At 44.6% G+C, this 24,708-nt stretch overlaps 1 protein-coding gene across 1 annotated transcript; it reads right to left on the bottom strand.

Annotated features, from left to right (window-relative positions):
• Positions 1-291: 291 nt before the first annotated feature.
• Positions 292-24,624, bottom strand: ZYG11B (zyg-11 family member B, cell cycle regulator). Its single transcript, XM_040407720.1, has 14 exons — positions 24,428-24,624; positions 21,578-21,743; positions 17,491-18,245; positions 13,850-13,990; positions 12,706-12,882; positions 11,046-11,110; positions 10,723-10,822; positions 8,800-8,850; positions 8,187-8,348; positions 7,602-7,649; positions 3,085-3,282; positions 2,809-2,861; positions 1,347-1,444; positions 292-1,250 (listed from the first exon to the last, which is right to left on the bottom strand). Exons 1-14 carry the CDS (start codon positions 24,428-24,430, stop codon positions 1,066-1,068), a joined length of 2,202 nt encoding a protein of 733 aa, XP_040263654.1. The 5' UTR covers positions 24,431-24,624; the 3' UTR covers positions 292-1,065.
• Between the last annotated feature and the right edge of the window lie 84 nt (positions 24,625-24,708).

Genomic DNA, 24,708 nt, shown 5'->3' on the forward strand with positions numbered 1-24,708 from the left:
CAATATTAAAAGCCCGATCGTCAGGACAGGTCATCAATATCCGATCAGTGGGGGTCTAAGACTTGGAACTCCCGCCGATCAGATGTTTGAGGAGACGGCATGCGCAGTGCGCACGTGCCTTCTCCCTGTCTACTGCTGCTGTCCCATAGACATACAGCGGCGAGGAGGAAGAGATAAGGGAGACGGCACGGGTGCGCGCTGTCTCCTCAAACAGCTGATCGGCGGGGAAGCCGGGTGTCGGACCCCCGCCGATCTGATATTTATGACCTATCCTGAGGATAGGTCATCAATATTAAAAGCCCAGAGAACCCCTTTTAACTCTGGGAGATGGAGCTCTACATGAGAAAAGGTCAGACCTCTATTAAAAAAAAAATATATAATTATTAAGAACAGAATTTTGGGCCTACATAGATAAAAAAAAAAATTCTTAAAGTGAACCTCCATGGTGTTATACACATGTTTTCATTGCAACTGAATGGAATTTAAATCTCATCTCTGTACAAGATAATATCTCATGTAACATATTTACACTGTTAAGTCTCCAGCAGCTTCATATTTTACATTTTTTTTTTTTTACCAACTAAAAATATATCTTTTCATTTACAAGACTTTACTTCCGCCCAGAATCTCTCGAGACTGCAGAAGGACGTGCCTTGCCATCGCAGAACTCACAAAGGGTTAAGATTGTAGTGACATGGCAAATCGCGTCAACAGTAAATTCCATATTCTAGAAAACTTGTTGCATCGGTATTTTAAAACATGAAAGCAAAAACTTCCCTGACCAGGAGCGAGAGCACAAGACGAAAAACAATCATTTGCAATACTCATTTTTACACAAAGTCCTTTTTTTTTTTTTTTTTACTTTTTTTTTTAAACACACTCACATGCAAAAAAATAAAATAAAATATATGAGTGGTAATGCTGAATTCCTGTTTTAATACAAAAGTCTCTGCTCCCTAATGAAAAAGCCTCATCCGGTGGGACATTTAAAGAAACAGCCCACACACAGCACACTTTCAAACTACAGACGACACTGGGCAAACCCGGGAGAAGACAACTCCAGACTCATTTTGTAGAGGAAGATGGCCTTGGACTAAAAGTGTTACCGTGCCGTGTAAGGTGCCTATCAAGGTTGTCTAAAATGGCGACTGTAATCTGCAGTACATCTGGGTTGGCACTTGTGTGGTCTCGGATGCGGTGCAGTTTCTCCAAGCCTCCTTCTTCAATCAGCATGCTGCAGTATCGGACAGCTAGAAACAAACCGGTACAAAAGGTATAGCATTATAGAGCAATAGTCTCCAATATCCCTCCGGTAAAATTATGCAACACGTTTCGCAAGTACATACGGTTTTTGCTGCAGACGTGTTGCATGGCCCAGACTGCCCAAAGCTGGACGCCAGGTGTACTGAAGCAGGCGAGGAGAGGGAAGAACGGATTAAAAGACCTGCAAGAGAGGAAATTAGAGAGAATTGGCATTATAATCTGTAGTAACTGCTTTGGTGACATATGGCAGGCAAGTAATGCTCCACTTTTTCCTCCTTTTAGGGATTCTCTATACATTACCATCTGCTATAGACATATTACTGGCCCTGCTGTAAGTGGTCGGCTGTTTTATAGGGTACGTTCACATCTGCGGCATTGCCTGATCCGGCACAGATGTCGGCTGGACAAACCGTTGCATGCAACAGTTTTTGTCCAGCCGCCACCTGGCATTTATGCCGGAAATCGGCTGCATCACCTCTAGTCTCTATTATAGTCAATGGAGATCCACTGGCGAAGCTGACAGGGTATCTTCACACAGAGGATCTAACCAAAATCTGCAGCATCGAGATCTGCACTAAATCCTACAGATTTTATCCTCTGGATTGTAAAGGGTGCAATCAGTGGGCGATATCTGCCACATAAACGGGCATGCTGTGGATTTAAAATCCTCACTAGAGATGAGCGAACTTCTGTTTTAAGTTCGGCGTCTAAAGTTCGGCTTCCGGTTAGCGGAGGATCCCGATATGGATTCTGAATTCCGTTGTGGTTCGTGGTAGCGGAATCAATAATGGCCATTATTGATTCCGCTACCACGGACCACAACGGAATTCGGAATCCATATCGGGATTCTCCGCTAACCGGAAGCCGAACTTTAGACGCCGAACTTAAAACAGAAATTCGCTCATCTCTAATCCTCACCACATGTCAAGACATGCGCGGGTTCTGGTGCGGACACATGCACAGTGTATGGAGGAGGTGTTCTAACATCTCATCCACTTTGTGGTACAAGGTGTGCGGCACTTTGAAACATACCCTAAAGAGGAACTGTCGCCTAATTTTTGCAGCAAGGTGCCATCTTGGAATAAAACCTGAGCAAGAGAAGTTTGATTGCAGGATAGATTTAACCTCCAATACATTAGAATAATTATGGGATATGCTCTGTTCACACTTGCACCATGGTTTTGATTTATAATGGAAACTAAGTTGCAGTGCCAATTCTGTATGACGATGGACTTCTAATAGGGTCTGTTGTGTTCTGCTAAGATGTTGTTCGTGATGCTAGGAGGCTACCCCCCATCACCTCCTGCCATTGGCTGCTCGCCTTCCCCCCCAACACTGGATGTTTTCATCGCGCATGGGGAGAAGCAGCAGGGGCGAGCCAGGTAAGTAGAATCAGTGTGCGGGGCCCGGCATATGGGGGAGCATTACTCGGATAACACCTTTAAGTTGGGCAATGCTCCCCATACACCTGTCTGAGGGAAGGCTGAACGTGGTGTGACTAGAGACTAACAAATGACTTAGACAAAAGGTCGAAACATTCCTCACCTGTAGGCTACCATTTCACATTCGGGTGTTGGCCAGCTGAGTATGGCAGAATGCTGCAAAACACAGACAAGGCTCTGTAATCATTACACGGATGCGTAAGAAGAAGGTTACTATGTATACACATATACTCTGTATATGGAATAAGAATACAGACTCATGATAAAGAAAATTTTAAAAATAAAATAAAATAAGCCTCAGCACAGGCCAGCTCTCCAACTGTGAATCTGGAACAGTAAAACAAACCAAATCATAGTTATCCATAAAGTGGCGACTCACAAGTTGCTCCAGCATTGTATCTCGTAAGCTTGGGCTTAAGGTCCAGGTCTCTTCTGTTCGGGACACAAGGTGTGCAATGATCCCAGCAGCGAAGTAACTGACCTCCACTTCCACACTGTGCAGGAGCTTACTGATCTGATTGATAAAATCCTTCCACATGAGCTCCGAGTGCAGCTCCTTCACCTCTGCTATGTTGTTCTGCAAGTGACACGGAGACAATTGTGTAAAACAAGTGAAGACACGGACTAAACAAGGCAAGACTAACATGGCATAAAAGTACATTTATTATCTAATAATCACCTTACACTGGTTCATGTTGCTCAACTGTTTTACATATCTCCTATATCCCATGCTGCTGAAAACTTCCCTATTTTCTATCCCACCCAAACCGTATGTTACTGTATTAAAATGCTAATGTCTGCTCATACCAAGTACTGAAGAAAGTTAAAGCCTATTTAACTGCAGTCGAGCATATCAACTTTCCCGGTGAGCTAAATTTTGTATTGAGCAACCAAGCCTTATTCACTTCAATGAAGTGGAGCTGCAAAACCAGACAACTCTTGGACACTTGTGAAATGGTTTCTCCTCCATCTGGACATTTATGGCATATCCATAGGATATGTCTGATCAGTATGGGTCCCACCTCTGGGACCCGCTCCCATCCCGTCTCACACTGTGGACATGCATGCTGAAAATTATTTGCCTCGGCAGTCAGGTAGAGATTCATGCACAAATATCCACTGAGGCCAGTGACTGGTAACAGCTGCCATGTGAACAATGGACATGAAGTCATTGCTGCCTCGGGGACAAGAGCGCTGCCCTGAAGCAGCACGGCATAAAAAGTGACAAGGGCCCCTTTCACACAAGCGACTTCCATGCGTTGGACTCGCAGCGGGAGCAAGCGGCTGCTCCCGTCCTGACCTCCCAGCACTGTAAGGGTTACATAGCATCAGAAATCAATATAATGCTATGCGCATCGTCAGTGCTGGGAGTTCAGGACAGGCGCTCTCGCTGACACACGCTGCGAGTCCACAGTGTCGAACTCGCTCGTGTGAAAAGGGCCCAAGAGTTTTTTCTTTAATTTTATACAGTCCCCCACCCTGGGCCAAGTTTTTAAACCCCCTTAAATCTTGGCATAAATCAAACCCCTTGGTGCCTTATGGCACATCTGTCCATTCACTTCTATTGGACTTCAGAAAATAGCTTAGTAAGGATATATCCCATAAAAAGGTAAGATAGGGCCATAATTATTATTATTTTTTAAAAAGGGGTATTCCAAACTCCAAACTTATCAAGTCATGGCATACCGTTAGAATGTCCCATCACTTTATAATTGTGGAGGTTTGACCTTTGGCCCCCCACTTCCTCTCCCCATCACACCAGAACGAAGGAGATGCCTTGCTGGTGTGGCATCCACCTCCCAGCCACTGTGCGGGGAACTGAAGAGTGGCCCCATTGAAGTGAATGAGTCCAGCTTCAGCATAAGCTGTATAGGGAAAAACAGTGACGGGGATGCTGAGTAGAGACTCATCATTATAAGGAGCGGTGGGGGTTCCCAAAGGTTAGCCAGTGCTTCAGATCCTCCATTCACAAGAGCGGTGAGGATCTGTGGTCGGGTCCATCATCAATCAAAAAGAGATGACATATCCTACATATAGAGCACTTTATAAAGCGGGAATCCCCTCTTAATGTCATTGATTTGAGCAGTTTCCAATCTTGACCATATGTTATACACACACACACAATATATATATATATATATATATATATATATATTACACACACACACACACACTCACCTAAAGAATTATTAGGAACACCATACTAATACGGTGTTGGACCCCCTTTTGCCTTCAGAACTGCCTTAATTCTACGTGGCATTGATTCCACAAGGTGCTGATAGCATTCTTTAGAAATGTTGGCCCATATTGATAGGATAGCATCTTGCAGTTGATGGAGATTTGAGGGATGCACATCCAGGGCACGAAGCTCCCGTTCCACCACATCCCAAAGATGCTCTATTGGGTTGAGATCTGGTGACTGTGGGGGCCATTTTAGCACAGTGAACTCATTGTCATGTTCAAGAAACCAATTTGAAATGATTCGAGCTTTGTGACATGGTGCATTATCCTGCTGGAAGTAGCCATCAGAGGATGGATACATGTTCTCATCCTGTTTACCCCAAATTCGGACTCTACCATTTGAATGTCTCAACAGAAATCGAGACTCATCAGACCAGGCAACATTTTTCCAGTCTTCAACAGTCCAATTCTGGTGAGCTCGTGCAAATTGTAGCCTCTTTTTCCTATTTGTAGTGGAGATGAGTGGTACCCGGTGGGGTCTTCTGCTGTTGTAGCCCATCCGCCTCAAGGTTGTGCGTGTTGTGGCTTCACAAATGCTTTGCTGCATACCTCGGTTGTAACGAGTGGTTATTTCAGTCAACGTTGCTCTTCTATCAGCTTGAATCAGTCGGCCCAGTCTCCTCTGACCTCTAGCATCCACAAGGCATGTTCGCCCACAGGACTGCCGCATACTGGATGTTTTTCCCTTTTCACACCATTCTTTGTAAACCCTAGAAATGGTTGTGCGTGAAAATCCCAATAACTGAGCAGATTGTGAAATAGTCAGACCGGCCCGTCTGGCACCAACAACCATGCCACGCTCAAAATTGCTTAAATCACCTTTCTTTCCCATTCTGACATTCAGTTTGGAGTTCAGGAGATTGTCTTGACCAGGAGCACCCCCCTAAATGCATTGAAGCAACTGCCATGTGATTGGTTGACTAGATAACCGCATTAATGAGAAATAGAACAGGTGTTCCTAATAATTCTTTAGGTGAGTATATATATATATATATATATATATATATATATATATATATATATATATATATATATAGATAGAAAAGAAAATAATGGCGGCACTGGAAAAATACAAGGAGGGTGCTATGTCCAGGGATGTAGCAGCTTACCCCGTCAATTAGAGATGAAAAAACGGACAGCACTCCAAGTAAAAGCTAGTGGTGTTTATTCACCCATGTGGATGGCAACGTTTCAGCTCATACAAGAGCTTTTTTCAAGCAATGAACACAATACAAAAGGGGGTATATATAGGCCAACCCCTATGACATCACAGTGTAATCAATTAACAACCAAGTACAATAAAGTGCAAATAGTGCATATGGAATAAGTAGAAATATAAATATGGCAGTGCAAGATGCAAAGATAAAATCGATAGTATATATCAAATACATTATATAATAAATGCATAATAGCAAAAGAGTGCATAAAGATAAATTGATAATCAATACATATCAGGTGTATAATAAAGTGTATAATAGGTGGGAGGGACGAAACGATGCTGCCAAAGGGAGGGGGAGCGATGACATACATGCTTCCATGCAGTGTTTATGTTGTTTTTTGCTTTGGTTATACTTTTTTCATACTTGGTACATTATGCTATCTATTGTGTGTCCTGTATTGAATGTGTGTCCATTGGGAGCTGTGGGCCTTTTTGTGGCATGCCCGCAACATTTTGTTGCTTGGTATATTGCTTCAATTGGCGCATTTGTGAGATGAGTTGCATCTTATGTATGCATTCTCTTCTCTGTCCCTTATGGATACACAATCAGGTAAACGGCACTATTTCCGTTTTGCGGTACTCTGTCTATTATCAGGCTATGCGCACACAGTGATCAGTATCATTTATCTTACCCCTTTTTGATTTAAGTGTTTCTTCATTGTCATCTTGCGCACATTCTCACTATTATTTGTGAGGATATCACACTACATCGCGTCATTGATGCGGTCTATTGTCTTTTCCCCCATTTGAGGGTTTTTACCACTTCCAAGATGGCCGACAAAGCTTTTTACACTTATGCGCATGCTCCGGCTACGTCATTTGAGGAAGTTACATCTTGTTGCTCACGCGACTTGGCACCTGCGCACTGCATCCACCTGAACGCCGGACGTGGCGGTGTTCGACATGTGTGGCACGGATGGCGACACCGGGTATGTCATCGCTACCCCTCCCTTTGGCAGCATCGTTTCGTCCCTCCCACCTATTATACACTTTATTATACACCTGATATGTATTGATTATCAATTTATCTTTATGCACTCTTTTGCTATTATGCATTTATTATATAATGTATTTGATATATACTATCGATTTATCTTTGCATCTTGCACTGCCATATTTATATTTCTACTTATTCCATATGCACTATTTGCACTTTATTGTACTTGGTTGTTAATTGATTACACTGTGATGTCATAGGAGTTGGCCTATATATACCCCCTTTTGTATTGTGTTCATTGCTTGAAAAAGGCTCTTGTATGAGCTGAAACGTTGCCATCCACATGGGTGAATAAACACCACTAGCTTTTACTTGGAGTGCTGTCCGTTTTTTCATCATTATATATATATATATATATATATATATATATATATATATATATATATATATATATATTATACATGCACACACACCACAGAGACAACAAACAAATTCTCACCAGCAAACCCAAGACCTTCTGCTGAATGGAAGACTCTGATGGAAAGGTCTTGAAAAAGAGAGAAGAAAGAGGTTAATTTTTGTAGAACTTGAGATCAAATCCAGGGAAGGGCATTATTTGCAGCGTTTCATCTGGATTCTCCAATTTAGGGTTCATTCAAACAAATGTATTCGTTTTTTGCGGATCTGCAAAACACGGATACCAGCCATGTGATTTCCTCATTTTGCAGATCGGAATGTCCTTCTCCATAATAGAAATGCCTATCCTTGTCCACAAACACGGACAAGAATAGGACACGTCCTATCTTTTTTGAGTGGCCACGGAACGAAAGCGCGGATGCGGACAGCACATGGTGTGCTGTCCGCATCTTTTGCGGCCCAGTTGAAACAAATGGGTCCGCGTCCGATCTGTAAAACTGCAGACAGAAAAATACTGTTGTGTGAATAGGCCCTTACTCTTACAACTGACAAACAGGCTATTCAGTTAACCCTGTGTGTATTTGTGCACTACTGGGAACCAGGGAGCTGTGGAAAATGTTGGCATTATGCAATTAACAGGAAAAAAAAAAAAAAGCCAAATCTTTACCTCAAGGACCTTCATGAAGAGTTCCAGACCTTGGTTTTCTATAAAATGTCGACATGTGGTTGGCGATTCATCGGTCAAGTTCCACAAAGCACTGAGAGTGAATTTCAAGGTGGTGTCCACTAGACTCTGGCTGGTCTTTTGTCGCACAATTTGTAGAAGTTGCTTTGGTAGCGGGGAAAAAAAAAAAAAGATAAAGATTTCTGTGCATGTGCCAAAACCTTTGTGAAAATGCACATTTTAAAAGTTACTCTTGATTATGGCTACACGGGTCTCTGTGCTTGCCCCCCTCTGACTAATAAAGAGTACAGGCTGAATGGACTTGCGCTAGGGGCTCCCATCTAGGTCTTTAAGTCATATGATGAGCAGAAGTGCAAGAGTGTAAGGGAAGTGCATTCACTGGGAATATCTATTCCAAAATGCCATAGAAAGTCTGCAAAGTCTACAGCAGGCATCCTCAAACTGCGGCCCTCCAGCTGTTGCAAAACTACAACTCCCAGCATGCCCGAACAGCCTACAGGTATCAGCCTACAGCAGGGCATTGTGGGAGTTGTAGTTTTACAACAGCTGGAGGGCCACAGTTTGAGGATGCCTGGTCTACTGTGAAGAAACGTACCCGCACAATGAAGAGCTCGGCTCCCAACTGTGCTGTCTGTTCAGTTGATAGCTGTAAAAGAAATAAGATGTGTTGCCTACATGTTCACAACCAAATGTTAATACTATAAATGAACCATACCAATCCAGGCTGGTAAAACATGAGCTGTGAACATTCACTACAGTGCCCAACTTGAAGTGTACCCTTCTCAGGGCATACAAGGGGTTGTCCGCTTTGTACATAAATTTCACTAATGCCATACAGTAAGTAGTGTGCAATGACATAAGAAAGGTAAGCCCACAGGTGATTTAGCCAAAGTCAATAAGCAGTTGCCCCCCTGATGCCCACGGGTTGGTGCCTCTGTGATTAACTGGTCATGCGCTGAAAGTGTTCACTGCAGACACACACACAGGACTTCCATCAGTTCCCAGGATGTCCTGTATCTGCACTAGCACTGACATCTTTCAGCACATGTGGAGTAGAGAAAAGAAGTGCCATCTTGGAAAAGCTATTAGACGCCCGCATTTGTTTAGATTGCTAACCAAAAAAGCAGGGGGCGGGTGGGGCAGCAACTCCATGCAGAATAACGTAAGCCTGAAAGCGATTTAGAAGGTTCTTATGCCATTAAACAATAGCTATGACTTTACTGAAATGTAGGTAAAAAAGCGGACAACCCCTTTAAAGGGAACATATCTTCAGTAGAGATGAGCGAACTTCTGTTTTAAGTTCGGCGTCTAAAGTTCGGCTTCCGGTTAGCGGAGGATCCCGATATGGATTCCGAATTCCGTTGTGGTCCGTGGTAGCGGAATCAATAATGGCCACTTAAAACAGAAGTTCGCTCATCTCTAGTCTTCAGCTTTTAAGGAGTATTCTAATCATGTTCTAAAATTCTGGGCATGGGCTGTAAGGTTTACTTCAAGCACGCACAGTGAGCCAACGTGTATACACCTCAGTGCACTAGCGAAGTGCCCATGTCCAGGATTTCAGAGCAGCTGGAAAGTAGATGTCAATCACAGCTTCGCTCCTGGACTGACTTCCCTTTGTACAGCTCATAAGGGATCTCCTCTCACTTGTACTGGAAGTCAGAGATGCCAAGCAATGTGCGATTCTCTCCGCTGCGGTTTGCCGTGGGTGCTCTGCTTTCTCCCCACACTTGTATAGAGCCACTGTGATTAAACTGACTTGTGTGCGCTTTCCTCCCTATCTACAATCTGCGTGAGCTTGCCACTCTCCACACTCTGATCTGCTATGTACAACCTGCACCCTCTCCCTTCTGCAGTCTCTAACACTGGAAGAAGGGACAGGGAGGTCTCAGAAACAGGTGCAATCCTCTGGCAGATTCACGACTTGCCAACACTCTGTAGAAGCAAAATGTTAGGAAATGTTTAATATAGACTATTTAGAAAAATGCTTAAGTTTGCTTTTAGCAAACAAACAAAAAGGGCAGAAAAAGTCCATAGCCTTTAGGGTCCGCATCCGTTCTGCAATGTGGCGGAACAGGTGCGAACCCATTCATTTTCAATGGGGCCGGAATGTGCTGTCCTATTCTTGTCTGCAATTGCGGACAAGAAAGGGCAGTTTCTATGAGAGTGCTGGCGATGTGCGGTCCGCAAAATGCAAAACGCACATTGCCGGTGTCCATGTTTTGAGGATCCGCAAAACACAGACAGACGTGTGAATGGACCCTTAAGTTAGGACCCTCATAAAGACTAATGTGTACCTCCAGCAACCTTACGATGACAGAAGCCTATCCTGCAGAGCCCCTATTAAAAAGCATCCTCTGTCGTCATTTATAAACTCTGGGTGAGAGATGCAACAGTACTTCCATTTATGAGAAGTAGTACAGAGATATATATATATATATATATATATATACACATACACACACACACACACACACACACATATACACACATACATACATACACACACACACACACAAACCTTTGCAGCGAGAATAGAGATTATAGCAACTGCCATCCTCTGCATGTTCTGATCCTCATGATTGCACAACCACTGCATTACAAGCTTTGCGGCATCAAACCTAGAAAGCAAGTGTGCAAAGATCTAATTAACTATGACAGTCATCGTGGGCATTATTGTAGAGATCACTGTAGCATATACTGTACATTGTACTATCAACCAGATGGACAGAGCCTCTCTAGATGAAAACGCGGAACCTTGTAAATGATGTAGCATAGGTCTGTTATTGCTTCACTGGTTACAATTAGTATTGCACCAACCAACCATCGTCATATAATAGGTACCTGTTGAATGGGACGTCCTGCAATATTCTATCACTGCAGAGGGACAGCAGACAGTTCTTCTGCAACTAAAAACAGAAAGACAAAATAGCAAAAGTTAATAATTACCTGTCAAATTCAAGAGACATTATGAAACAGTCCACAAATGAGCACATGGTAATGTACATAATCTTAAAATGGTTTATTCCGTATGGACAGGGAATGGTCATGAGTCAAACATATGGGGATCATAGATGGGGTCCACCACTTGTGATCCCCTTCTACAAGAAGTGAGAGCCACTATGTAAGTGCATCTAGGCCCATTCATGCATTACATGGTCAGCGAGTCATCTCAGTGGCCAGCACATGATATTGAATTTCCAAATAAGGCGACTTTCACACTTGCGGCAGAGTGATCCGGCAAGCAGTTCCGTCAAAACGTATGCCAACTGATGGTATTTGTAAGACTGATCAGGATCCTTCCTGATCAGTCTTACAAATGCATTAAAATGCCGGATCCGTCTTTCCAGTGTCATCCGGAAAAACGCATCCGACATTTATTTTTTTCACCTTTTTTTCGGTCTGCGCATTCCGTTATTTTGAATGCCGGATCTGGCACTATGGAATAAAATGCTGAATCCGTCATTCAGGCAAGTGTTCAGTTTTTTTGGCCAGAGATAAAACCGTAGCATGCTGCAGTATTTTCTCCGTCCTGATCAGTCAAAAAGACTGAAGTGAAGACATCCTGAACGGATTACTCTCCATTCAGAATGCATTAGGATAAAACTGATCAGTTCTTTTCTGGATTTGAGCCCCTAGGACGGAACTCAATACCGGAAAAGAAAAACGCTAGTGTGAAAGTACCCTAAGAACAAAAGGTGGTTCCCTCAGTGATGGCAACTGATAACTGGGCCATATTCCATATTAAAATTGTGTAGTGTGAATATTTCAGCAGACAGCCTGCATTCCCCATGAAACAATCCAAGTGTATTTATTCTTATAACTATGTTGTGCCATTCCTCTATTACTCCTACTAGATGTTTAGGAAGGAGTTGCCAACAGTCTGATTGGATAGTGTCAGACTGTGCCAGGACACAATGCTGACTGGTAACATCCAGCTGGACCTTTATTGCTGACTGCTGGCAATTCATTCATAAACTTCAAATAGGAATAAGAGAGAAAGAATACAATATATAGTTACATGAAAAGACACCCCAAAATGGTTATTTCATTGGGAGTAAAGTGAAGTAGTAGCTACTAAAACGGACATGTCAGGAGAGGTGACAGGTCCTTTTTACAGCCAAACAAGATTTTCAGATGAGCTCAGAGATTTGACAATGTATGTTTAGGGAGTCTTTTTCACGATATCTGAACAGATGTCAGGGGAAAGAAGGATCCGTCATGTTAGATGTCAAAATTTCCAATCCTTTGTTCCCAAGCCACAGCCTGAGGGTCTTCAACAGAATTGCGCACAGTCCGCAGAGTGTGCATGATTACAGTGCGGAATAGCTACTGTCTAGCTCGAGTGTATGGCCAGCTTTAGCCCCAGAGATGATTACAGCTACTAGGGCAGGTTTATAACCTATGAGATGAGTCCGAGCTGCTTTGGCACATCTTGGAGATGGCATGCCGTCACAGCGCTTTACTGAATTTTGCTGCCCACTGGTAAATGATTAGGCCATACCTGCTGATGGTTTGGAAAATTCTTCATAGCTTTTAGCAGCAAGTGAGTTACATCGGCTAGAAGTTTCACAGGCATTCCAGCTGCTAGGTCCTGCTTGGTCAAGTTAAAAACACAAGCGCTGGCAGCAAGCTGCACAGGTAGATTGGTAGGGTGGTTCCTCATGCCTATTACCACTAACTGTAAAGAAAACATAAAAGGTCAATCAAAATGCTGCTTCTTGCCTTAAAATGTCACTGTTATTTCACAAAACCTTGCAAAACTCAATAGTACAGGTGAATATAAGAAACTTTGTAATATATCTTATCAGAGAAAAATGCCTTGTTCTCCAGTTATCAGCATATCCCCCCCCCCCCCCTTCCTTAAAAAAACGCTTTCTGAATTCTGTGATAAATCCGTCTTGAGAGACCAAGATGGATTGTCGGTTCACTAAAGCAGTGTGGCAGTGTTTCCCAACCAGTGTGCCTCCAGCTGTTGCCTCCAGCCAAAGGCTGTCCGGGCATGCTGGGAGTTGTAGTTTTGCAACAGCTGGAGGCACACTGGTTGGGAAACACTGCACTAAAGCATCAGATTACATCATCTATGGAGAGCGGTGGAGGATTGAGCTGCTCGGTATGTCTCTATAATGTCCTAAATCCTTCTTTTTCTGAGTCAGGAGGCAGAATCTGCTGTCTCTATGTGCAATCTATGGAGAGATATCAATACAGCTAGTCTGCACCCACCAGTCAATCATAGCTGTTGCCTGCAAAATAAATGCCTAGAATGCATTATATATAATGCTATCACTTATGTATACACGCGGCACAAAATCCAAATAGATTTCCTTGCAGATTTCTGTGCGTTTACACACCAAATCTGCACCAAAAAACATGTTACTTGCAGTTTTGCTGCAGATCTCACACTTGCATTGCAAAGGGTGAAATCCACACAAAAACAAAAAAAAAAAAAAAAACGCACAAGCAAATTGACTTGCTGTGGATTTAAAAACCTGGTGAAGGTGTACATAAGATTTGTCTGATCTTATACACTTTGCAGGTCTGTATTACGCTTCAGTTTTTCTGCACAAGACTCTGCGAAGAAAAAAAAAACAAAAAAAAAAAACACGTGTACTCTTCAGCAAGTGCAGGTGGCCTAAGTGTGTCATTACCTTCAACATCTCTGGATTTGCTTTTTCCATGGCATGTGTCAGACTAAACAGGTGAAAGAGGGCTTCACGAACAAAGAAGGAGCGCTCACTGTATCTGCGGAGTGCCTCTGCGATCTGGATCTGATTTGCTTCACCGGAAACCTTTAAAGTACACAATGAAGTTATTAAAAAATATAGAATTGTCCAAAATATAATAATAATAATAATAATAATAATAATAATAAAAGCAAACAGGGGTTTTGAGTGTTTGTAATAACTTCTTTCCAAATGGCCTTCCTGGGTGTCTGACCTAAAAGGGGCAGGTCCGATATAGGAGCGGGCACAACCACTGCAGCCCACCGCTGGAATTGTATACTGGGATAAAACAGAAAGTTTCAATGTAGTTAGACCTCTACTCAAAGTGCAATCTATTGAAAATATAAAAACTTGCCAAATATGAACTACTGCTGTTTGCACAGTGATAATATTGGCTATCTTCATAAACTTAACTTGGCTGAGCGTATACGTGTTCTCAACTGGGAGAAGATTAGCGGCTAATGTCCCATGAGAGGAAAAAAAGCGAGCATAACGAAATCCAACATGCCCGACTTCTCCTTCTCGGGAATTTAGGACACCCCACATACACATTAGGTGGTCGGCTGGTCCTGACGTTATTCTTCAGGCTGGCTTTACATGCTACCAATTTGCTAAACTCCAACCCGTAATCCAACTAATAAAAAGACTGACTAATTGCCCAAAGGGTATATATTCTTAGGCCCCATTCACACGACCATATTTTTGGTCCTCCTCCGATCTGCAGTTTTTGTGGATCAGATGCGGACCCATTCATTTTAATGGGACCGGGCACCACATGCTGTCCGAATCTGTGTGTCCGTTCCGCAGCCCCGCAAAAAAGATAGATCACGTCATCCGTATTTTGCAGATCAGCATTTTGTGGACTGCAAAATCCATACAGTCTCATGAGCGAGAGCACATTATGCCCTTTCTGATGACAAAGTTTCATATTTATTACAGCAGCAGAAATTTTTGTTTTGTCAATTGACAAATGTTTGTTTCTGGTTTGCTGAAGTTAGGCCTAATTGGCAGACTAAGTGTATGTTCACATGTGAAGGATAATCCGATAATCCGCAGCGCATTACAGTGCCAGCAAAGTGGATGAGATATTACCAAATCCATTACCAAAGTCTGCCGCAGAAATCGAGCTTCTATCCTGTATTTTCGCAGCGGAATTTGAATGGTGTGTGGCCGTACCATAAGTACAACCATCTTTCCCAACGTCCCCATATATATGCATTATTGTATGGTCTGAGCATATACGCACGCTACTGCAAGCAAGGGGGATAAGCGCCTGGCTAATACTTTCTGGACCAAAGGATTAGAGTGCTTTCACACAAATTTAAACAGGACCTTTCATCGGTCCAAACATTGTAAGATAACTATCAGGCTGTGTAGAGCGGCGCCCCGGGATCTCACTGCACTTACTAATATTTCGGGGCGCCGCTCCGTTCTCCCGCTAGGTCTCCCGGTATTTTCGCTGACTTCGTTATACTGGGAGGAGTCTGCCCTGTTTCTCGCTGGGCGTTTCTTCTTCCAGGCTGAGACATAGCGGGAGAACGGAGCGGCGCCCCGCTATTGTAAGTGCAGCGAGATCCCAGGGCGCCGCTCTACACAGCCTGATAGTTATCTTACAATGTTGGACCGATGAAAGGTCCACTTTAAAAAAAAAATTAAAAAAAATCTTCTTTGCCCACAATTTTATTGGTATCAAAGACACCACGGTGAGATGTTACACAATGACCAATAGGAAATTATAAAACATTGTTACAAAAACTGATTTTGTGCAGTGGTATTTCAAGACACTTTTTGCTTGTGGTGTTTTTTTTTTCAAATCCTAGCATGCTAAAGTGTGAAAAATAATAAAAAATGCAAGTAAAATGTGTAAAAAATAATAACGTGGCACCACCTGTAAGGGGTTGTTCACTCATAGGAACCTTTTCTACAGATCCCCCCAGGGTGTCAGTGGTCCCACAGTGGAAATCATACATACCTGATCCCCGCCCCACCGGCTCTGCAGGTCCCAGGTCTTCCAGTGTCAACCATATGTCATGTGACCCAGTGACGTGACACCTGGGCAACACAACCCCACTATGGTCAGATCACTGGTTAACGTCACCGCTGCAGCAGTCATGTGACCCACATCAATCCAGATGTTGACGTGGGGAGACCCAGGACCTGCAAGCCAGCAGGGCAGTGACAGAGCCGGAACCCAGTGATGGGGATCAAGTAAGTATGATTACCACCACAGGACCCTTTATGGTGACTGGCTGGGCATCATAGGAAGGTGGATACGGATGGGATCTGCCAAGAATATCGAATGTCTTCAGCAAACCGAATGTACACATTTACTGCCGTAAGGAGAGGGCGATAAGCTGCTGTCAGGCTCCTCTGGCAGCACTTCTCTCCTGAGGAAACAGATACTCAGACATGTAGAAATTTGGGCATTAATCCGTACATGGATCTTACAAGCTATTCACCAGTAGAACTCAGATTCATGCACCTTTTACAATTAGCACGTCGAGCAACGTCAGGACGCCTCAACGCTCGCCAAATAGCTCATTTTGGATACTGTCTGCAGTGGAGGCGAGGGGCCCCGCAGTGCTCATTATACTTGCTGACCATTGTGTCAGATTACCCCTGTCCTTCTTGGCTTTTCCATAAAACTTCAGCAATCTCTGCTCACATTGGGATCAATCAGCAAGCATTTTTGTACCTGCACAGGGGAATATACCGTAACTGGGATTCAGCATTCAGCTTCCAGGGAAAAAAAATACTGAATACCCTATTCTTACTGCCTCACCAAATGAGCAGAACTTGTCTAAAAGTTGAGAATACCTAAAAGGGATTTTCTTGGAATACTATGATTTTTACCAGAGCTTCTTGTGTAGTTGCTTACCTCACGAACACCTTCCTCATGCCTTTTCTTTTTCCAATTTGGGATTCTCCTGACCTCTTTTCACCAAGTAAACCAATCCCTCTGGTTTGTTTCCCTCCTGTAGGCAGCACTTCCTGTTGCTGAATCCAACCAAACCCATGATGCATTTCTTCTTTCTATGCTCCAGCAGCGCCCCTAACCACGCCCAGCTAGTTTATAGCGCCTCCCACCCAGCTAGTTACATAGACACTCCCCTATCACTGCCCCGCCCATGTACATGACATCACAGGAAATAAGAGCTGCATGGACATGGTCATGTGACCACAGCCCAGAAGTGAACATAGGAGCAATAAAAGGTAAAGGAAATACATTACAAAATTACAGTGACCTTCAAAAATTATTATTTTAAAGGATGTGGAAGGAAACCAGAAAGCCCCTTTAAAGCATTTGTCTGGGCTCTAGATACTGATGACCTTATCCTCAGTATCAGATCTGGGGGTGTCTGACACCCAGCACCCCCAATGATCAGCAGCTTGCAGCCGCCACGACTGATACAGCCAGGACCCCGTTCCTCCCACTTTGCAGTGGCCATGCTGGGTTACTGCAGCTCAGGTCCCATTCACTTGAATGAGCTGCAGTAGCCCGGCTACTACACAGTGAAGAAGGCAACAGGGGATAGACAGGAGCTGGAAATACATTAATGCCACACCTTCACATTGCCTTCTCCAGAAAGAAGCTCCGAATACCCAGCCTCCGTGGCCAGAAGACCAACAAACTGGATTTGAGGCCGTTGCAAGATAAAGGCCTCCACCGCTTTATCCGTCACATGCTTTCTGCCAGAGATGTCTAATGAGACGAGGCCGAGCAGGATATCCCTCTGCTCCAGCAGACGACAGGCTATGTCTGATGTGAACTGCTTGTCATCAGATATATCCAAGTGATTGAGCTGGCTGAGTTCTTTGATCACTTCCAATATTTGTGTGGTCGTCATCTTCAGACACTTTAGGTGGTGCATTGTGAGGGATTTCAGTCTGTCCTTGCAGTCCAGTAGAGCGGAGATGTCGGTCACCGATGTGTTGGAGATATCTAAACTTTCCAACCTGGGAAGAGAAGCCACATCTGCGAGATCTTCATTGTAAAATAGTACATTTGTGATGCTCAGGGCGCGAAGTCCAGATAAGCAGCTGAAGCATCGTTCATATGGATCCTCCAGGGACAAGGTCAGGGAGTTTAGGATCAGGCACTGGAGGTTGTCCCGGATCCATTTACTACTACTAAGCCCGGTTATAATGTCAGTAATAGTTATGTCAGCATTGACCCCAGTCGCATCCAATTCAACTAATTTGTGATGGCAGAAAGCCTTCCTGAAGGCCACGGCAGAGATCTTCGCCTTGCGGATACATGCACGCTTAAGTCGCAACTGGCTTCCGCGGAAAATTCCTACAGTTACCTCGTTGAGCTGTCCTGAAAAAATAAAAAAGGAAAGATCGAAAAAAGTATTACAACATGACAGCTGAGATTGAGAATCCCCACCTGAACAACACGGCTCGGGCGCCTTGGCTTCCCCGCTCCCCCCCTGATCTATAGATCGGTGTGTGTGCCAACGGTATATCCCAGTGCAATAGTAAAAGCAGGAAAAAACAGGACTTCTATGTATCAGTGCTACCACCAGAGTAAGAGGCCACAGGTTCTATCCCATTCTCGGGTCTTGTTTCATCGATAAACAAATTAAGGGCTCATTCACACGACCATATGAATGGGTCCGCAAAATTGCGGAACGGTGCGGACCCGTTCATTTCAATGGGGCCGCAAAAGTTGCGGACAGTGCACGGCGTGCTCTCCACATCCGTTGTTCTGTCCCATGGCCCGGCAAAACATATAGGGCCAGATTTATCTTTAGCTCAAGTCAAAATAATGGAGTGAAAAAGTTGCTTTTTTTGCGCAATCTCTAAAACTGCGCAAAAATTTGCGACTTTTACTGGCTCTGCGTTATGCTCGCCAGTTTTCTGAGAGTGGGCGTGTTTTCTTATGTAAATTAATCTCTAGACAGATTTACTATTGCGACAATTTAAAAAGTCGCAAATTTGCGCAATTTCACTCCAGTGAGGACCATGCTTTCGTAAAGACGTGCAACTTTTGTAAAGCCGCTTACTGAAGGATAAACTGCTACAGTCAAACCACATTTATCACAGTATTAAAGGACCATTAATAAATCTGACTTGGCCAAAAGTGACTTTGGACATACAGTACAGACCAAAAGTTTGGACACACCTTCTCATTCAAAGAGTTTTCTTTATTTTCATGACTATGAAAATTGTAGATTCACACTGAAGGCATCAAAACTATGAATTAACACATGTGGAATTATATACATAACAAACAAGTGTGAAACAACTGAAAATATGTCATATTCTAGGTTCTTCAAAGTAGCCACCTTTTGCTTTGATTACTGCTTTGCACACTCTTGGCATTCTCTTGATGAGCTTCAAGAGGTAGTCCCCTGAAATGGTTTTCACTTCACAGGTGTGCCCTGTCAGGTTTAATCAGTGGGATTTCTTGCCTTATAAATGGGGTTGGGACCATCAGTGGCGTTGAGGAGAAGTCAGGTGGATACACAGCTGATAGTCCTACTGAATAGACTGTTAGAATTTGTATTATGGCAAGAAAAAAGCAGCTAAGTAAAGACAAACGAGTGGCCATCATTACTTTAAGAAATGAAGGTCAGTCAGTCAGCCGAAAAATTGGGAAAACTTTGAAAGTAAGGGCTATTTGACCATGAAGGAGAGTGATGGGGTGCTGTGCCAGATGACCTGGCCTCCACAGTCACCGGACCTGAACCCAATCGAGATGGTTTGGGGTGAGCTGGACCGCAGAGTGAAGGCAAAAGGGCCAACAAGTGCTAAGCATCTCTGGGAACTCCTTCAAGACTGTTGGAAGACCATTTCAGGGGACTACCTCTTGAAGCTCATCAAGAGAATGCCAAGAGTGTGCAAAGCAGTAATCAAAGCAAAAGGTGGCTACTTTGAAGAACCTAGAATATGACATATTTTCAGTTGTTTCACACTTGTTTGTTATGTATATAATTCCACATGTGTTACTTCATAGTTTTGATGCCTTTATAGTCATGAAAATAAAGAAAACTCTTTGAATGAGAAGGTGTGTCCAAACTTTTGGTCTGTACTGTATGTAAAAGTGGAGTAAGATGCAAGTGTAATGATAAATCTGGCCCATAGTGTGTCCTATTCTTGTCCGCAATCGCAGACAAGAATCTGTATTTCTATAATGGGCCGTCCTTTCTACAAATCACAGCAGGGTCGCGTGAATGCGCCCTAATGGATCGCATCCATTTTATGAGTGCCAGTCTTTTTCCTTCATATATCTAAAGGGCATCTGTCAGCAGTTTTGTACCTATGACACTGGCCGACCTGTTACATGTGCACTTGGCATCTGTGCCCACATTACTGAGAAAAACGATTTTTTTTACATATGCAAATGAGCCTCTAGGAGCAACAGGGATGTTACCATTACACCTAGAGGCTCTGCTCTCTCTGCAACTGCCGCGCCCTCTCCACTTTTAGTAATGGGGCCAGGCAGTGAAAACGTGATCCCACCTGGTCCTGTCAAAGTGCAGAGGGCACAGCGGTTGCAGAGAGAGCAGAGTCTCTAGGTGTAATGGTCTAAGTAATGAAACCATGCACTCTCAGGTTAGTATGCAAAGTAGGAAGGTTTAATGTAATGCTCTGTGCACAAATCCAAATGATATGCAAAAAAGTGAAAAAACAAAGTTTTCAAGTGAAAAATTGTGATATCCCCCCCCAAATTTTTTTTAAAAAAAATCTCCATGTTACATTTGAAGTACACTCTGGATTGCGTTGACGTTTTGGTCAAATCTGGACCTTTTTCAAAGCATCGCTGCAAAATAAAAAGGTAAGGTACAAGTACGACAGATTCAATGAAACAAACAACCAGAATGATGAAAGAACTAGGAAAAGAAAATGTATCTATGTCTGTTGTATGTACTTAGGGAACTAAAAGGAAAGTAAGGAGGAGGAAGGTCCTATTAGAAAGAGATGTGAACCTCTACGATGTGATGGGGCTGATGTACAGTACCTGCACAGCAGTGAGAATCTGTAGCATAGTGAAGGGGCCACATGGGAGCTGCAAGGATCTCTCTGCTGGGAAAGGAAAGAAATGTCTAGGTGTAACGGCAACGCCCCCATTGCTCTTAAAGGCTAATTTGCATATATTAAAACATCATTTTTCTCAGCAATGCGGGCACATATGAACATGGGACCAACACAGGTGCCTTCAGCTGCCAAGCGCACATGTAACAGGTCAGCCAGTGTCATAGGAACAAAACTGCTGACAGATGCCCTTTAAAAGATCACGTTTTGGAGGCTTTGTCAGGTAGAGCGCCAACTGTATATCCCAGTAGAAATCACAAAGTATATATAGCAGGGGGGCTGCCATTAATGCAGTCAGATCTCTGGCTACCTCTTCCCAATAGTGATGCATGCTTGGTGCGTAGGACAGAAAAAGCTCCTAGTAGAAGGGTCCACAGGGCTCCATCCAACAGTATACAGTAAAAGATAAAAATGGGAGCCTATGGAGGACATAGCCCACTAGATGCCCATACAGTGGGAAACGGAACAGACTGCTATTGGAGGTATACATTGCTTTTTCCAGCATATACATCGGAAGCTGAAAATGTGCTGTGAATGGCTCTGAACTCTAGGCACATTGTGTATACTACATCATTTTAGGCTTTGGCTTGTAGCATCCCAAGCTTAGATTACTTTGTACGGCCATGGTGCGCAGCAGCTGATCGGCCACCTCCTGAGGGAAGACGGCGGCATCATTTAAATAGAACGTCCCGTCTGATCTCTTCCAGCAGAATTTCTCAAGGTTGGCGCTCAAGTAATGCAGCGCTATATCGATCAAGGACTTCGGTGTGGCCTCCTCCTACAAGAGAAAGCAAAGGAACTTGAGTTCAAAGCCATGTATGCAACATGAAGGAAGAAACCCCCTGGTAGAAATGCGGGTGACCAGAAATAATGACATTGATCATCTGGATGACCAGTGGCTAAATTAAAGGGCATCTGTCAGCAGTTTTGTACCTATGACACTGGCTGACCTGTTACATGTGCACTTGGCAGCTGAAGGCATCTGTGTTGCTCCCATGTTCATATGTGCCCGCATTGCTGAGAAAAAGGATGTTTTAATATATGCAAATGAGCCTCTAGGAGCAACGGGGGCGTTGTCATTACACCTAGAGGCTCTGCTCTCTCTGCACTTTGATTGGCAGATCCAGGTGTGATGACGTTTACACTGCCTGGTCCTGTCAAAGTACAGAGAATGCAGCAGTTGCAGAGAGAGCAGAGCCTCTATGTGTAATGGTAACGCCCCCGTTGCTCCTAGAGGCTCCTTTGCATATATTAAAACATAATTTTTCTCAGCAATGTGGGCACATATGAACATGGGACCAACACAGATGCCTTCAGCTGCCAAGCGCACATGTAACAGGTCAGCCAGTGTCATAGGGACAGAACTGCTGACAGATGCCCTTTAAGGCTGGGGTTGCATGGCGATCTTTGTCACAACTGAACTGAATGGGGTCGAAGCGCAACTTGCCCAGAATTGCAAAAAATTAATTAAAAAAAAATCCAGCATTTCAATGGCGGCAGTGCTACACGGCAATCGTGTGTTGTGACCATGTAGTCCTAGCTTTATACCTCATGCACACAACTGTACGTGGAGTCCGTGTGCAATCTATCTTTTGCAGATTACACACAGACCCATTTATTTCTACGGGTCTGCAAAAAAATATGTCCTTGTGCTGTCCGCATCTGTGTGTCTGTTCCGCAAATTATTCAACATGCCCTATTCCTGTCTGAGAAATTGAGGCTCGCAGATGGACTACATTCGTATTTTTTAGACTGCAAAACGGATATGGTCACGTGCATGAGGCCTTAAGTGTCGCTGAGCTTTGCAAAAATGTTTGATCTCTCAGACATATCAGTGGGGTCTGAGCACCAAGACCCCCACCAAATGCTGCATTGAGGAGAGACGCCCACTGATCAATACCTTAGATGTGTCGCTACAACACATTAGCATCCTGTTAATTAAGGGGTTGTTTCATGAAGACAGGAACCTAATCAAAAACAAGCCTGTCTCTTTAGCCCCCACGTGTCATCGCCAGCCGCAAGTCAACAGCCATCCATGTAATGCATGGGCCCCCGGGGCCCTCTGGAGCAGGAGCTGTTCTTGCAGAGAGGGTCTTCATTCTGGCACATAGAAAGGGGTCCCATATGGACAGGGTTAGTCCTATCCTGTGTGGTCATACCTGCCGTACGTGATCCGATTCTAGCATCCAGTTCTAACCATCCATGATTATGTAAAGTGGATCTTTCATCAGAGGCCACCTGAGCGCCAGGGCCCCCTTCCAACAGCTGATGTGCGGGGGGTGCCGCCAGGGCCCCCTTCCAACAGCTGATGTGCGGGGGGTGCCGCCAGGGCCCCCTTCCAACAGCTGATGTGCGGGGGGTGCCGCCAGGGCCCCCTTCCAACAGCTGATGTGCGGGCGGTGCCGCCAGGGCCCCCTTCCAACAGCTGATGTGCGGGCGGTGCCGCCAGGGCCCCCTTCCAACAGCTGATGTGCGGGCGGTGCCGCCAGGGCCCCCTTCCAACAGCTGATCTGTAGGGGTGCTAAGAGTCGGACCCCCCCCAGCTATCAGATACTGATGGCCTATCCTGAGGATTAGAGATGAGCGAACTTCTGTTTTAAGTTCGGCGTCTAAAGTTCGGCTTTCGGTTAGCGGAGGATCCCGAAATGGATTCCGAATTCCGTTGTGGTCCGTGGTAGCGGAATCAATAATGACCATTATTGATTCCGCTACCACGGACCACAACGGAATTCGGAATCCATATCGGGATCCTCCGCTAACCGAAAGCCGAACTTTAGACGCCGAACTTAAAACAGAAGTTCGCTCATCTCTACTGAGGATCGATTATCAGTCAAGTTTCAGACAACCCCTTTAATAATACTGTAGCCATTACAAATTTGACGATTTTGGCGGGACTATCCAGCTAATGCTTATGGATGGGGGCGTCCAAGGTTCCCCCAACGGCAAGGATAAGGCTCAGGCGGTTGGAGTTCCACATGTCCAATCCTTTTGTTCTGCCAGAGGCACCCAGCGGCAGCTTTCACATGCAGAGTGTGAATGTGTACGTATGGTGGAAGCGGTCAGACGGTCTCTCCATTGACACCTATGGGCGTTATGGAGACAGCTGAGGACTGGCGGTGGTCCTAGAAATATGGGTAACCCCCTTTTAGCCGCAGTTACATGTGACTCGATGACCGCCATGTGGCGGTGGGACCTGACAAACCTACACCCACATCCGACTGCCGCCATGTAGCGACGACCTGTGGCTACACAAGTGTTACACGCCATGGGAGGGGGGGATGGCGTAACATTTTCACAGAATATGAAGATGTATGATGTCACAAATTGTGTGATGTCATCCATAGTGCAGCACAGTCCCAGGGGCTGACAGCAGACCCCCATATAGGGGATGGCTGCTCCAGAACCTGCACCCCAGGAGGGGCCACCACCCGCGTCCATGCAGGGGGCGCTCAGTGCACCTACCATGTTTACTTCAGGATCAGATCATCAGATGCGGTTCTCCTCGCTCTTCCGCCTGGTGCCCCCCGGGAAGGCCCCGCACCTCCGACCAAGTCGTCTGCCGGTGCCTGGCTCGTCTCGGCCCCAAGCTTCTGGAAGTTCGGCCCGTAAGGAAGTCACAACCTCCAGCCCGGAGTAGTGGTGGTGGTGGGAGGCCCGGGCGCAGCAGGCCGGGAAATGAACGCGTTGCTACGCAACGTTTCTTAAAGGGACCGCGGGTGTTATAGATGGTGCGGGGTCAGTCA

This window comes from Bufo bufo, chromosome 9, assembly GCF_905171765.1.
Source record: "Bufo bufo chromosome 9, aBufBuf1.1, whole genome shotgun sequence".
NCBI lineage: Eukaryota > Metazoa > Chordata > Amphibia > Anura > Bufonidae > Bufo > Bufo bufo.

What these genes read in the sequence shown, in the direction of transcription:
- ZYG11B (XM_040407720.1), bottom strand. An exon ending in GCGCACCATGGCCGTACAAA is followed by an intron (nt 18,246 to 21,577) that starts GTAATCTAAGCT and finishes TTATTTTTTCAG; the next exon opens with GACAGCTCAACGAGGTAACT. An exon ending in TCTTCATGAAGGTCCTTGAG is followed by an intron (nt 7,650 to 8,186) that starts GTAAAGATTTGG and finishes CTCTTTTTCAAG; the next exon opens with ACCTTTCCATCAGAGTCTTC.